Source organism: Montipora foliosa, chromosome 6 (assembly GCF_036669935.1).
Source record: "Montipora foliosa isolate CH-2021 chromosome 6, ASM3666993v2, whole genome shotgun sequence".
NCBI classification, from domain to species: Eukaryota; Metazoa; Cnidaria; class Anthozoa; order Scleractinia; family Acroporidae; genus Montipora; species Montipora foliosa.
The window spans coordinates 5,453,020-5,465,519 of NC_090874.1; the positions used below are offsets into that span (position 1 = coordinate 5,453,020).

Below are 12,500 nucleotides of genomic sequence, written 5' to 3' on the forward strand. Positions count from 1 at the left end.
CTGCGATTTATTTTCTTCACGAAGGCGGTCTAAGCTACTTGTTGATCGTGCTGGCATGCGTAAGGACAAACTGCGTGACGGAGAAAGAGCGACCAGAGAATGACACGAGAAAAGATTACTTTCACTTGCACTGGAAACACCTTATAAGAAAAAAAATCTTTATTATGATCTCCGTAAATCATCACACAGAAACTTGCATGAACCCAGGCCTCGCAGGGACTCGTGGAAAGAATTCCAGCTATGGACGCACTATTTCTATTCAGAATTTATAGCTAACTGATGATTCAACCTGGTCAAACAAATAAATAACAAATAAACAAAGATCCTTTTACAATCCACTCACCAGGTGTTTCTGTCGACGTGCTGCCGTCTCTGGAGCGTTTTCTTTCCACAATAATTTGACATACTGAATGTGACCTGAAAAAGGAAATTTCATTGGGATGATGACTTAGCCTAAAACTGAGATGAACTTAACCGTGAGCCGAGAAACGTCGAAAAATGTTAACCGTTGAGGGTGAAAATGACCAAAAAATAACCATTAGCCGCGATAAAAATTAAGCGCAATTCGGTAATTTTTTTAAATTATAAAAGTGGGATAGGTAGTCTTTTGAAATATTACAAGACTGCAGAGCACTCGATACTGTTTTAACTCCCTTGCTTTCCGTTCCCAAGGTCTCTCTGCTTGCTTTTCTCTCTCCCAGACTCTCTCTAGCTCCAAGGAAAGGCTAGGGAAGAAGAGAAATCCTGCATGAATCGATTAGCTTTGCTCGACGTATGTTTTTAGCAGTTTTATGCTGCTCATATCCATATGAAATATGAGTATTATAAAAGGAATTATGAGTTTCTTTGTTTTTCACATAAGTTAACAGTGACGGAAAAAAGATAACCGTTAGCTGTGAAAAGGCAAATTATTTAAAGCTACCCTCCATTGAGACTTGAGACCCTCTGTATAAAGACGGAATAAGTACTCTTGACAGGACCACTGCTGATCAGAACTTCTCTTACTGCAAATCGCTGTAGTTTGTCTATGTAATAAGCAACGATTTACACAGAAGAAGTATGTTTCCGCGGATCAGTAAAACATGGCCTTTGATGTGCGAGGAATTGTTGAGAGGAATCGCAAAAAAGCACACCCCTGAAAAGTTTCTTGGAAGATGAAAAATATTGCCCTCATGTCCAGATATTCACGTAAATAGAAGCACGCTTAGGCAATTTCCACACCAACGAATTTGGAAAACCTCCCGCTTTTTAAAAGTGCATACGAAATTTTGCGGCCACAGTAGCGTTTCACAGCGTTTTCGACTGTCGAGCACACTGAATCGCAGAAAACGGATAAAGAAACGTTCGCGTTCTCAAAGGCTTTGCTCGCCCTACTTTCTACATACTGCACATTCTGCAACTGAGTCCACGGTACGACGTAAATGGCAAAATTATTGTATCCAAATTACAAATAACCGCATTTAGCTCCAAGCTAAGCAGACAATCAAGTTTGAAATAAAACCAAACAAGACAAACACAAATACCTGCCATCCTGTTGGATCTATTTGGAAGAAATACCCCCCTGCTTTATCTAGTATTAGTGTGCCTGGACGGAAGGCGATAAATGGATGAAAAAACCTGTACGTTTCCAAACGAAAATGAATTAGTGTGGACGAGGCCTTGGTTTTATAGGCCTCACAATTATCCTGTTCACCCTTCAAAACGTATAACTCAGTTCATGGTTCAAACCTGCTGGAAACTCTGTTCATCCTGGTTTCAGCGAAGATAAGCTTTTTCTTTCCTTGTTTTAACACGGAGAAAACTTCCGCGGTGTCACGCACAACAAAGGTCGAAAGGTTCTCCACATACACACCTAGAATAGAATAAAATAGAATAGAATAGGATGGGATAGAATAGAACTGAGGGAAGAAAATTACTCCTCCTTGCAGTCTTGGAACTGATGAATTGTGAAATGCGCAGCTCACGACATCGGGCCGAAAGCATACATTAGGAGCCTCTGACAGCCGCTACACAGTACATATCTGGTGCTGGAGTAGAGCACCATAGTTGGATGTAATTAGCTGTGATGAGGGGGGAAAACTGGAGTACCCGGAGAAAAACCCTAGAGCTACTGTACGTTGATGTCGCCTGTAACTTAGTCACCCATATCTGTACAATCGCAGAAATGGGAGGTATGCTTCATGACCAATGTGCCAGCCTGACACCCTACGACAATCCACGCACTCGCGATTTTCAGTTGAGCGTGAAGAAAATGAATAATCACGACATTACTTTAGCTATGGTTACTGAGTCACGCCTTAGGGATGATCCAATCTTCCGGACCATGATAATTTGCAGTGGTTTACTAACTATGAAATACCTTTTTTGGGATCTTCTCGCAACACTAAATCCACTTTAGAGTTGGCATTAAGCAAGTCAAAAATCTTTTCCTGATAGATCTGGAGATACGACACGGACACCTAGACAGAAAGAATACATGAACTTAGGACGCAGCGTGCTTCAGTGGTCCAGTGGTTAGGGCGTAAGGTTTGCATGCGGTTACCCCAGGTTTAAGTCCCGTGCTAACCTCTGCCGGTATGGATTTGTTTCCGGTTGTCCCTGATTCAAATTCACCACGCTTTGCAAACTGCCAACTGGTTTCCTCCTGCCAGTTGGGATTCTTAATCCTGTTTTTGTATAAGTTTGATTTGTTTCTTTCAGATTGTTAAAACTGGATCAGTGCCTGTGCACTAACTAGCTTGATAGCTAAGTGCACTTTCACTATAAACAAAGCATTTACATTTTCACATTACATGCAACATGACTGTTGCATGCCGTTGGATGCTTTACACAGTAAGAAATTCTGATTGAGCTGCATGATGGCAAGCCTTTTTCAAAGTACAAATATATAATCCAGAACACATTACGCCAGTCACTAATTTATTTGCTTTCTAAACCAATCAACCGTCTTCAAACAGGGATTGGGGCGATAGAATCGACCCACTTCGATCTTTCATGGGAAGGGAATTTCCCGTGTTCCATTAGGCCATCCTCTTTTTTTTCTCCATTTAGCGTCGTCCATCCCACGTAGTTAAACCATTTTTACGTCGCATAGGAATTTCGGTGGTTGATCCTTTTTTCCCATGTTGTCTTAATTTTACAATAACACCAACCAACTTTTCCGCCATATTCATTTTTGGGTTCACGTCTTGTTGCTTTCCAGGATCCGCAGCAATGATGCTGGCGTAGCAGACCGCCGATTCCGAGACTACTTAGACTACCTGTGTTTTGTTTTGTTTTGTTTTGTTTTTTTTTGTCAATCCGACCGACCAACCCAATATCAGGAAATGGATTCAACGCTTAACATAAAAAAAAGAGGGGGGGGGGCGGGGGGAAGGGCGGATGGTTTTTGAAAAGAAAAAATTTCCTGCACTAATACTGAAGGCTCTCAATAATTACCTAAGAGACTTTTTCTCGAAAAATGTTGGTCTCATTTGCCTTAAAACTGATATTTCAGCCATGAATTTTAGTCAAATGGTTAAGACACGTTATATATCTTGAAAAAGAAAAAACGCATTTATATCTCAACAAAATAAATTTGAGAAATTCGACGAATAAACATTCTTGCGACTGTTATTGTTGTTTTTTTTCCTGCACTACTACTGAAGGCTCTCAATAATTGCCTAAGAGACCTAAGAGACTTTTTCTCGAAAAATGTTGGTCTCATTTGACTTAAAACTGATATTTCAGCCATGAAATTTAGTCAAATGGTTAAGACACGTTTATATCTTCAAAGAAAAAAAAACTCATTTACATCTCAACAAAATAAATTTGAGAAATTCGACGAATAAACATTCTTGCGACTGTCATTGTTGTTGTTCTTTTCATGCTGATTGTCGGTTATGTGTTTACCTTGTATTGATGGTATTTGTCGAGGCTGATCCTTCTAAAAAGTTTTTCGACCACATGGGCACACATTCCATCACTCGACATAATAGTATGTGTCTTTCCTGGTTAAAAAAAATGGATTTAGCACCAATAATCACAATATACACAATTAGTTGTCAACAGACCAGATTTCATTCATTAGGCAGGATCAATGCCTTCTCCCTCTCCATCAGTTTATGGTATTATCTACGAGTAATTCTTTAAATGCTCCTGCTAGAGTTTTTCGGGGGAAAAAAACATGGCGGCATTGCCTTCCGCGGTTACGGACCGATCAGAGGCGTTGTGGTCATTAAGCCCAATCTGATTGGCCATTATTTAGCGGGACCTGGGGCCCGTTTCTCGAAAGTCCCGAAACTTTACGGGGCATTTTTTGGGGTGTCACAATTCCCTTTGTACCTCTGGAACGGAGAGGATTTAAAGTCGTCCAACTTCACAGTTTTGTTTCTTTTAGTTACCTTGAAAACATGTTAAAAGATCGGCTTTCCAAAACAAGCGGTTGGCAGTTTCACAAATGGATTTTTGGGCCCGAAAAATTTTCAGGACTTTGGAGAAACAGGTCCCTGTATTGGACACTTCAGGGTTATGGACTTCTCCTTAGATCCATGGAAACGTCTAAATGTCGAGCAGCTACATTATAATGAGGTGCAAAACAGTTTAAATTTTCATCATATTTTTCTCGTGCTTTGTCATAGCTGCAATGAAATGGTAATTGCACTTCATATTGTACAATGCATAGAGCAATCGACATGAAGTTACTCAATTTTGTTCAGAATTGTACTTCATTCAGTTAGATCTGATGCAAAATGGAAATGGTTCAGTTCACGCGTTTTACAATCCCGTGACTAGCATTGCATTGCATTGCATTATTATTCAAGTAACAAAATAAAAGAAGTCTTGACTGTTCATCGCGCGAAGCATTGTGTTTTAGACTGTCAAGCGGACTGAATAATTAATAAGTATTTTTGCCCGGTAAGTCCGCAAAAAAATTTGTTCGTGCTAACCAAGTACCTGTAAATGTTGCGATTTCCGGCACTAATCTTAACTTGATTTTACTGCTTGTAACCAGTGACAAATTCAAATCGATTAAAAAGCTACTTCTACTGCAGGTGTGTCCTTTACCCTATATGGACAGCTATTAGGGGCCTTAAGATCGGAGGACGAGGAAGACTACGCGCATGCTCGGTACGCAAAACTTGTACTCGTAGTCGTACATGTTCTCCGATCTTAAGGTCCCTAATAATTACCACTACTCGTTAGCTGCAAGGTACAAGACCACGCTAGCAAAATTTCTCTGCGCAAAATTAGGAGCAAGTAGCGTTTAGTTGCGTCAGGCTTGAGGCCTCTTTTCCGGCGCAATTACTGAATAAAAGGATTGCTTTAATAGGCAATATGCATGATTGACATTTCTCACCAGTGCCTGTTTGGCCATAAGCCATGAGCGTTCCATTAAAACCTGAGAAAACTGCATCAACCAATGGTTTTCCCACAGTGTTATACACCTAAAAAAGTAACGATTATCACGAATGCGATCACGATTATTTCTACGAACACGATCGCGATTACAGTCCCTGACTCGATCTCAATTATAATCTTGATCTCGTTCCAGATTTCGATAGTAATCCACGCCACCTCTGCTCCTCAATGACAGAAAAAGTATATTTGAAATGCAGATAACGGAGGAAAGATAGAAATGATCCTCTCACTCGCACTTATCTGCACGATTTAATTAAGCAATTGCCTCTTATAGAGACCTAAAAAATTGAACATTTCTTTCATCCATAAGTCCTTAACACAGGAACACGTAAACCAAACAAATTGGCCTTCTTCCAAACGAGTGGCTTCGTAGCTCAACTGGTAGAGCATTGCACCGGCAGCGCTCTCCAGAGTCTGAAATTTTCAGGTGTCCATAAGAAACAATCACTTAAATTGTCCATATTAGTGCAAGGATCACTTTTGTCTTTCACCTCCTGTCCTCAATTCATTGGGAAGTTTAGACAATATGAACCTTTATGTTCTAGGACGAGGGCGAGAACGAGTGCGAGATTTGACTGACTGTTTTTAGCAAAAATACTTAGACAATTTATAAGCCGGACGATTAATCTTACTCTTTGTTAGCAGCGTAGGTTCCTGAGGTATTCTTATTTCTGGTAACTGAACCTTTTTCTGGTCGAAAAATGCCAGCACTACTACCGTGCACGTGTTGGTGACTTGTTTGTCTTGTTTTGACTCAGAGACATTTTTGCAAACCTCCTACTAAAATGACGATGGTGTCACGTATTTCCCGCCCAAATGACGCTTGTTTGCGCGCGCTCAATGTTGTTCTGTGAGAAAATCTCGTACTCGTAGTCGTTCTCGTCCCAGTAGAATCTAAAGCTCTCCAATGGCTACGAGAACGCCACATAAAAATATGTCCAATAAACAAAAACAAAGGCTCTCCACCCCCCCCCCCCCCCCCCCCCCCCCGCACGTGCGATTTACTTTTTCAGTTGGTACATTTCTTAGCCGTCTTCGTCCTGGCGACGAGCTGAAATACAATTTTTAGGCAATATTCTCGTAGGTGTCGTCGACGTCCTTACTTAAGCTACCTGATGCTAAGAAGAAAAACCAACAAACCTCTGCATTGGTGGATTGAGGGGAGAATATCTTATCAAAGGTGTATCGCCTTTCATGGGAATCATTAAGGAAAACCTGTTGCAGAAATATAAATAAAAGTTTAAATGCGATTAATATTACATCCGAATTTGTGTATTCATTGGTTTTGACTCGGGCATATATATTCGGGAAATAAAACGAATTCCCCGAACAGAGAGAGAGAACATCTCATTCCTGCATAGCCTGCGAACGCAGACGTTTTTCCGGCGGTGGAGAAACAACTGCCGGAAATAGGTTTGCTGCATTTGCAGGCTAATTCCCGCAACGATTACAATATTTCCAAGCGCAAATCCCGCACGAGTTACTGGGAGGTGAATATTGGTAGATATTTACCTGTGAGGTAAATATCCACCACATTCACCGACACTGACGTGAATTATTGTTTTGGTATATATCACACAAGTTGAATAAAAAGCGAACCAAAACACTACTTTATTCTTTGTAAAATGTGATCCAAAATTTCAAATATGAATAGCAAAGGATATATGGAGTTTGAGTAGCCAATCAGCGCTCGCGTTCAACGATATCCACTGTTTTAGTACATACTTCGAGTTCGTATGGGTAATCAAATGGTGACGATTGAAATTAGGGAATAATTTCACGCGCGTTTTTTCCGAAATCAAATAATTTCCCGCGCCTTAAGGCCCAAAGGCTGGAGAAATTATTTAATTTTGAACAAAACGCAAGTGAAATTATTATTTAAGGTGGCTCAAACCAGTTTCAACACTTAATACAAACGTTCTTATTAGAAGGATTGACACTATAACACTTAATCACTTAACAGCAATGTTATGGTACCATATCAAACACTAATTATTGCTGAAAAAGACCCGGTCATTCTTGTGACGTAAACGTTACCGTGGCAACCGTGAGGAAAGCCCTGCAAAAACACCCCATATGCCAGAATGAAAGTTTCTGCAAAGCTTACAAAAATTCTGTGGAGCGGATTCAGAGCTACCTTAATTAATTGAAAATTTCAGTCAGCTTTGAATCTGCTCCACAGAATTTCTTTAAACTTTGCAGAGAGTTTCATCTTGGCCTGCTGATGACTTTTATGCAATAAAAAAAAATGGGGTCACCGAGTTCGTTTTTCAGATATGAGCAAGGAAAGCCAAAAAATAGGGTGTTTTTGCAAGGCTTTCCTGTTTTCATGGTAACTTGTTACGTCACAGCAATAATTGATGTTGCAGATGGTACCATAACATTGCTGGTACGTGATTAAGTGTTGTAGTGTCAATCCTTTTAATAACAAGGTCTCTTGAAAGTGTTGAAACTGGTTTGAGCCACCTTAATTTCACGAGTATACCATTTGATTAGCTATTAATATCATGGGTGACAAATTACTTTCATAAAACGCAGGTTATTTTCAAACCTGGACGACATTGCACTGTAGGAAAAGTTGCCCTGGCAACATTGTAATTTCACATGTGAAATTATAATAATTCCTGAAATTTTGCGCCCAAATTAAGGAGTAATTTGTCATCCATGTTATTAAATTAAGATGTCCTATTATTCAGATATGACGCTTGTGAGTTGATCTCCGAGATGGAAGCTTACTCATTAAACTAGAATCAGTCTACATAGGACACACAAGATTTATCCATATATTTGCCTCACTGAGTTGTGAAATACAGCCGACAGACTGATTGAGTTTCGGCAAATACCTCAGCAGTCAAGCACGATGACGGTACCACCCTATACAAGAGGGTCAAAAGTTGAATCTATTCTTTGATTTCATGGTCTAGATTTTTTCACAAAAGGTCTTAATACTGAGAATTATTTGCATAATTTCAAAGTGTTCGTATATCGTTAGGAGCCTGTTAACAGAACCTTTTTGTTGTGTTTTCTAAGCCACTGACAGTAATTGAGTCAATTAACGTCACGTTATTGAAATTTACATTTATGAGGTCATTCAATTCAACGATCATAAACTAACAAAATTCTAAAAATTCTGTGTTATTGACCATAGTTTCAAATAAAGGCATGTTTAATTACTTTATTGTTCTTGGATTAAACCTGAGAAAAGGCTCATGTGGCTGGCTGTTCGAATTATCACGCACAAAAAGTTACTGATGTTGGTTATTTTCTGTTGCTCTCTTCTTTGCTCACAGTTCCGCCACGGCTCAGTGATCGTTTCTGAAAGCAAAATAAGTAAGTCTCCAACGAGCTCGTTTTAGACTTTGTTGATTTTTTGTTTCCCTTCCGTGAGGTTTATTTTTCATGTTGACTCCGGAAATTAGCATGTTTCAAAGAGGTCACGTTAAGCAGACAGTACGAAATGACTGGAAAGAAAAATGGTTAACTTAGGTTTTCGCTATGAAAGGCTATTTATTTTTTCGTATGCTATGCAATCTCGATCAGGAGAACAAATCGATATGAACGCCGCATTGTATAAAATTAGTTAAGCCCCCAATAAAACGATTAAGAGTTATTTGAATTGGCAAAAAAAATTGCAGAAAAAAAAATCTCGCCGAAATTCAGTAAGAGGCAAATATCGTTTACGGCCTCAATTTTACTCTCCCGTAACAGCTACGCAAATGAAAAAAAAGGAAATGAAAGTAAAGTTCCTCATAGAACAGACTTTTAATTCTCATCAATGTACCTCAGACTTTGTCGAGTCTACATCAACACCAAGACTCTCTTGTCTCTTTGTTTCTTCAGAATGTCTTGGTCGCACTCGAACATAGACGCGTATTCTACCGGATTCTACGGTGGAAAACAAACAATACAGCGTCATACACTGCCTTACGAGTACAAAGTCACGCTTTGTGAGGTCGGCAGCATGAAAGGGGAACCAAGCTTTATATATTTAATTTGGACCGCGTGCGTGCTGTATTTTACGTTCAGGGTTAGCGTCTCTGATAAGCCCTGCCATAACGCAAAACCGTTAACTAAATTTCCTAATGCAGACTGTTAACTGAAGCAAATGTAAATACAATACGAGTATTCAACTCTCACTCTTGAGTACGCTACTTAAGGTTATAAACTTAACTTACCGCCTTGGCCCGATTTTAACGACTTCTTATCTCTCATCTGGCAGCAGATTATCACCCACAGTGATACAGAAACGAATAGTCACTTCTTTGAAAGTTAAGTGTATAGTAATTCCATCCCAAAAGTCGACAAGCTACAGGCAAAAATTTATCCGCCGACTCACGCGATCTAAATTTAGTCGCTTATCAAGAACTACACGTGACAAATTACCACCTACCATTAAATTTATTCTAATAATTATTCCATCTTGAGAAAAAACTAACCTTTTTCCCATACAGGATGTTCTATAAAGGCGCCCCTGAAGAAACTGGCACTGTAGAGATCCGCGAATGACCAAAAACCAAACTTTAATTTAGAGACACATTAATTAAGGGCAACACATAAGAAATGTCATAAATCGACGAACATCTTTAGTGTAAACAGGGGCACCCAACGAGAATATAGTTCAAAACCACTTAAACATAGCATTATTTAAACTATTTTAGTATTTAAACTGTAGATATAGACATATTTTTATCCCCTAAAAATTTTTCATCTGTTCGGATTTCCTAGCTGAAAGTCTAGTGGTCCGAAAATTTTAGGGATCAAAACTTATGTTTTCGAAAATTTTAGCCAGAAAAAAGGCTCCCGAAAATTGTAGGTGACCTTTTTGAGGTTAAAGTCCGTTTAAAATGGGCAATTATACCATTTTTTAGATGTTCGAAAATCCTAGGACAGGCAGGCAAGCAATAAATTTTACAACAAATGTTGCGAAAATTCTAGATCTCAAATCGTCTTCCGAACAGATATTTTCCGAAAATTGACGTTGGGTGCCCCTGTGTAAATTCGTTTAAATGTAAACATAAAATTTTTCGTCACACCACGCTTCAGGGTACGCTAAAAAAAAAAAAAACTGGTATGGGCTTCTAGCCAAGATTGGCGTCTGAACAAAAAAACCAATGGTTTTAATAGGACAAAAGGTAACAATCGAATAATAATCATATGCAGTGCAGTCAGTGTTTCAGTGATGAAGGATCTAATAGACCAAATCGACGAACTCAATCTTGCATCCAATTCAAACCCTTTGGGAATAAAACGCTTTGTTCCAGGTATTTCCATATCATTTAAATGTGAATGCATTACACAAAGGCGATTACCATTTACCAAAAATGTCCGGAAATTCCGGTTCGTTTGTAAATGGAACTCGACTTTTTAGTTCGTTCCACTGGAAAAAGGAAATTTCTGGAAAAAAAAAGGTAGCTCTGTTTTTCCGTTGGAAACTCTCCGATGGGAAATGTGTGTTCAAAGGTCTCACCAGTTCCAGGCTATTCACGGCCATATTATTACTTAATTTTTTCGCGCAAAAATGCACTCGCCATTCAATAATAATAATAATAATAATAATAATAATAATACTACTACTACTACTTCTACTACTACTACTACTACTACTACTACTAATAATAATAATAATAATAAAGAAAGTTCTTATATGCGCATTTAAAAATCTCGATGGGCTTACAAAATAAGGTAAAACATGTATATGTATACGGAAATCTATAAAAATATGTATATCAGTAAAAATATACTACCTATACTGCTCTAATCATATGGACTGATAGATGTTCATATAAATACTTATTTAAATGCTAATTGAAAAAAGTAGGTTTTTAAATTTTTTTTTAAAGTCATTTACTGATTTAGAGTTTTTTATATGTTCTGGTAAGGTGTTCCAGAGTTCCGGTCCGGCGTAGCTAAAAGCTCGTTGACCATAAGAAACCATGTTGATTATTGGTTTTTCTAATACTAGACGGTTACTTGAGCGGAGTGTACGTGGAGGACAGCGAAGTTTAATCAGTTCAGTAAGGTACCGAGGAGCTAATCCATGAAGACATTTATACACGAGAAGCAGTATCTTCAATTGTATTCGGTATCGCATTGGTAGCCAATGAAGTTCTTCTAGTATTGGCATTATGTGGTCATTCTTCTTCGCGCCTTTGATTAGGCGTGCTGCAGTGTTCTGGAGGCGTTGAAGTTTATTCAGGTCATAGTCAGTCGAACCGTACAGTATGCTATTAGTGTAATCAATGCGGGGTGTCACCAAAGTGTTTACAAGACGCTTCAAGCTATCGGCAGATAGGTATTTTCTTATGCGGCCAATTGACCGTATTGTTAGTGTTACTATTTAACAGACTTCGTTGATATGATTGAACAGTGAAAGATTTTTGTCCAAAATCTCTCCAAGGTCACGCACTTTGTCACGAATTTTTATGTCTTTGTTATAAAGAGAAAATACTTGATTGATAGTGAGATTTTTATTAAACTTTGATGAGAAATAAATTACTTCGGTCTTTTCAGGATTGCACATCAGTAGGTTGTTTGTATTCCAAGTAATGACATCATGAATGCAGTTACGTAGTGCCTCGTAAGCTGGTGATGGATCTTTAGGATTAACAGCGATGTAAAGCTGAGTGTCATCTGCATAGAACATGCATTCCAAGTTATGACGTAGGATGACTTGTTGAAGAGGAGCCGTGTAAAGTGTAAATAGAAGCGGTCCAACTATGGACCCTTGTGGAATTCCATAGTCAAGCTTTTGTGGTGATGATATCACATCACCAATTACGACGGATTGACCACGATCTTTATTGTAAGACGAAAACCATTGTAAAACTGAACCAGAGAATCCGAAATAGAAATTAAGTCTCTTGATCAAGATGTTGTGATCAAGCGTATCGAACGCTGCAGACAAATCCAGCAGGATGAGAATTGCATCGCGTCGAGAGTCAATGGTCATCAAGATGTCATTTGTGACTTTCAATAAAACTGTCTCAGTAGAGTGGTACTGTCTGTACGCTGATTGAAAAGATGGTAATAGTTGATTGTCATTTAAGTATGCCTGCACTTGTAAGGCAACAGACTTTTCAATTACTTTGCTCATGAAAGCG

General features: G+C 38.8%; 1 protein-coding gene across 1 annotated transcript in view; it reads right to left on the reverse strand.

Moving 5' to 3' along the window:
- LOC138006442 (kinesin heavy chain-like) overlaps positions 1-9,757 on the reverse strand; it is a 29,184-nt gene extending 19,427 nt beyond the window's left edge. Inside the window, exons 1-9 of the mRNA XM_068852771.1 lie at positions 9,576-9,757; positions 9,182-9,285; positions 6,541-6,615; positions 5,339-5,426; positions 3,892-3,989; positions 2,360-2,459; positions 1,729-1,852; positions 344-417; positions 1-140 (exon numbers count right to left, since the gene is read on the reverse strand). The exon at positions 1-140 is cut by the window's left edge and continues 279 nt beyond it. Coding sequence (XP_068708872.1) covers positions 1-140; positions 344-417; positions 1,729-1,852; positions 2,360-2,459; positions 3,892-3,989; positions 5,339-5,426; positions 6,541-6,615; positions 9,182-9,285; positions 9,576-9,612 — 840 coding nt within the window. The 5' untranslated portion in view covers positions 9,613-9,757. The remainder of the gene's footprint in view (positions 141-343; positions 418-1,728; positions 1,853-2,359; positions 2,460-3,891; positions 3,990-5,338; positions 5,427-6,540; positions 6,616-9,181; positions 9,286-9,575) is intronic.
- Between the last annotated feature and the right edge of the window lie 2,743 nt (positions 9,758-12,500).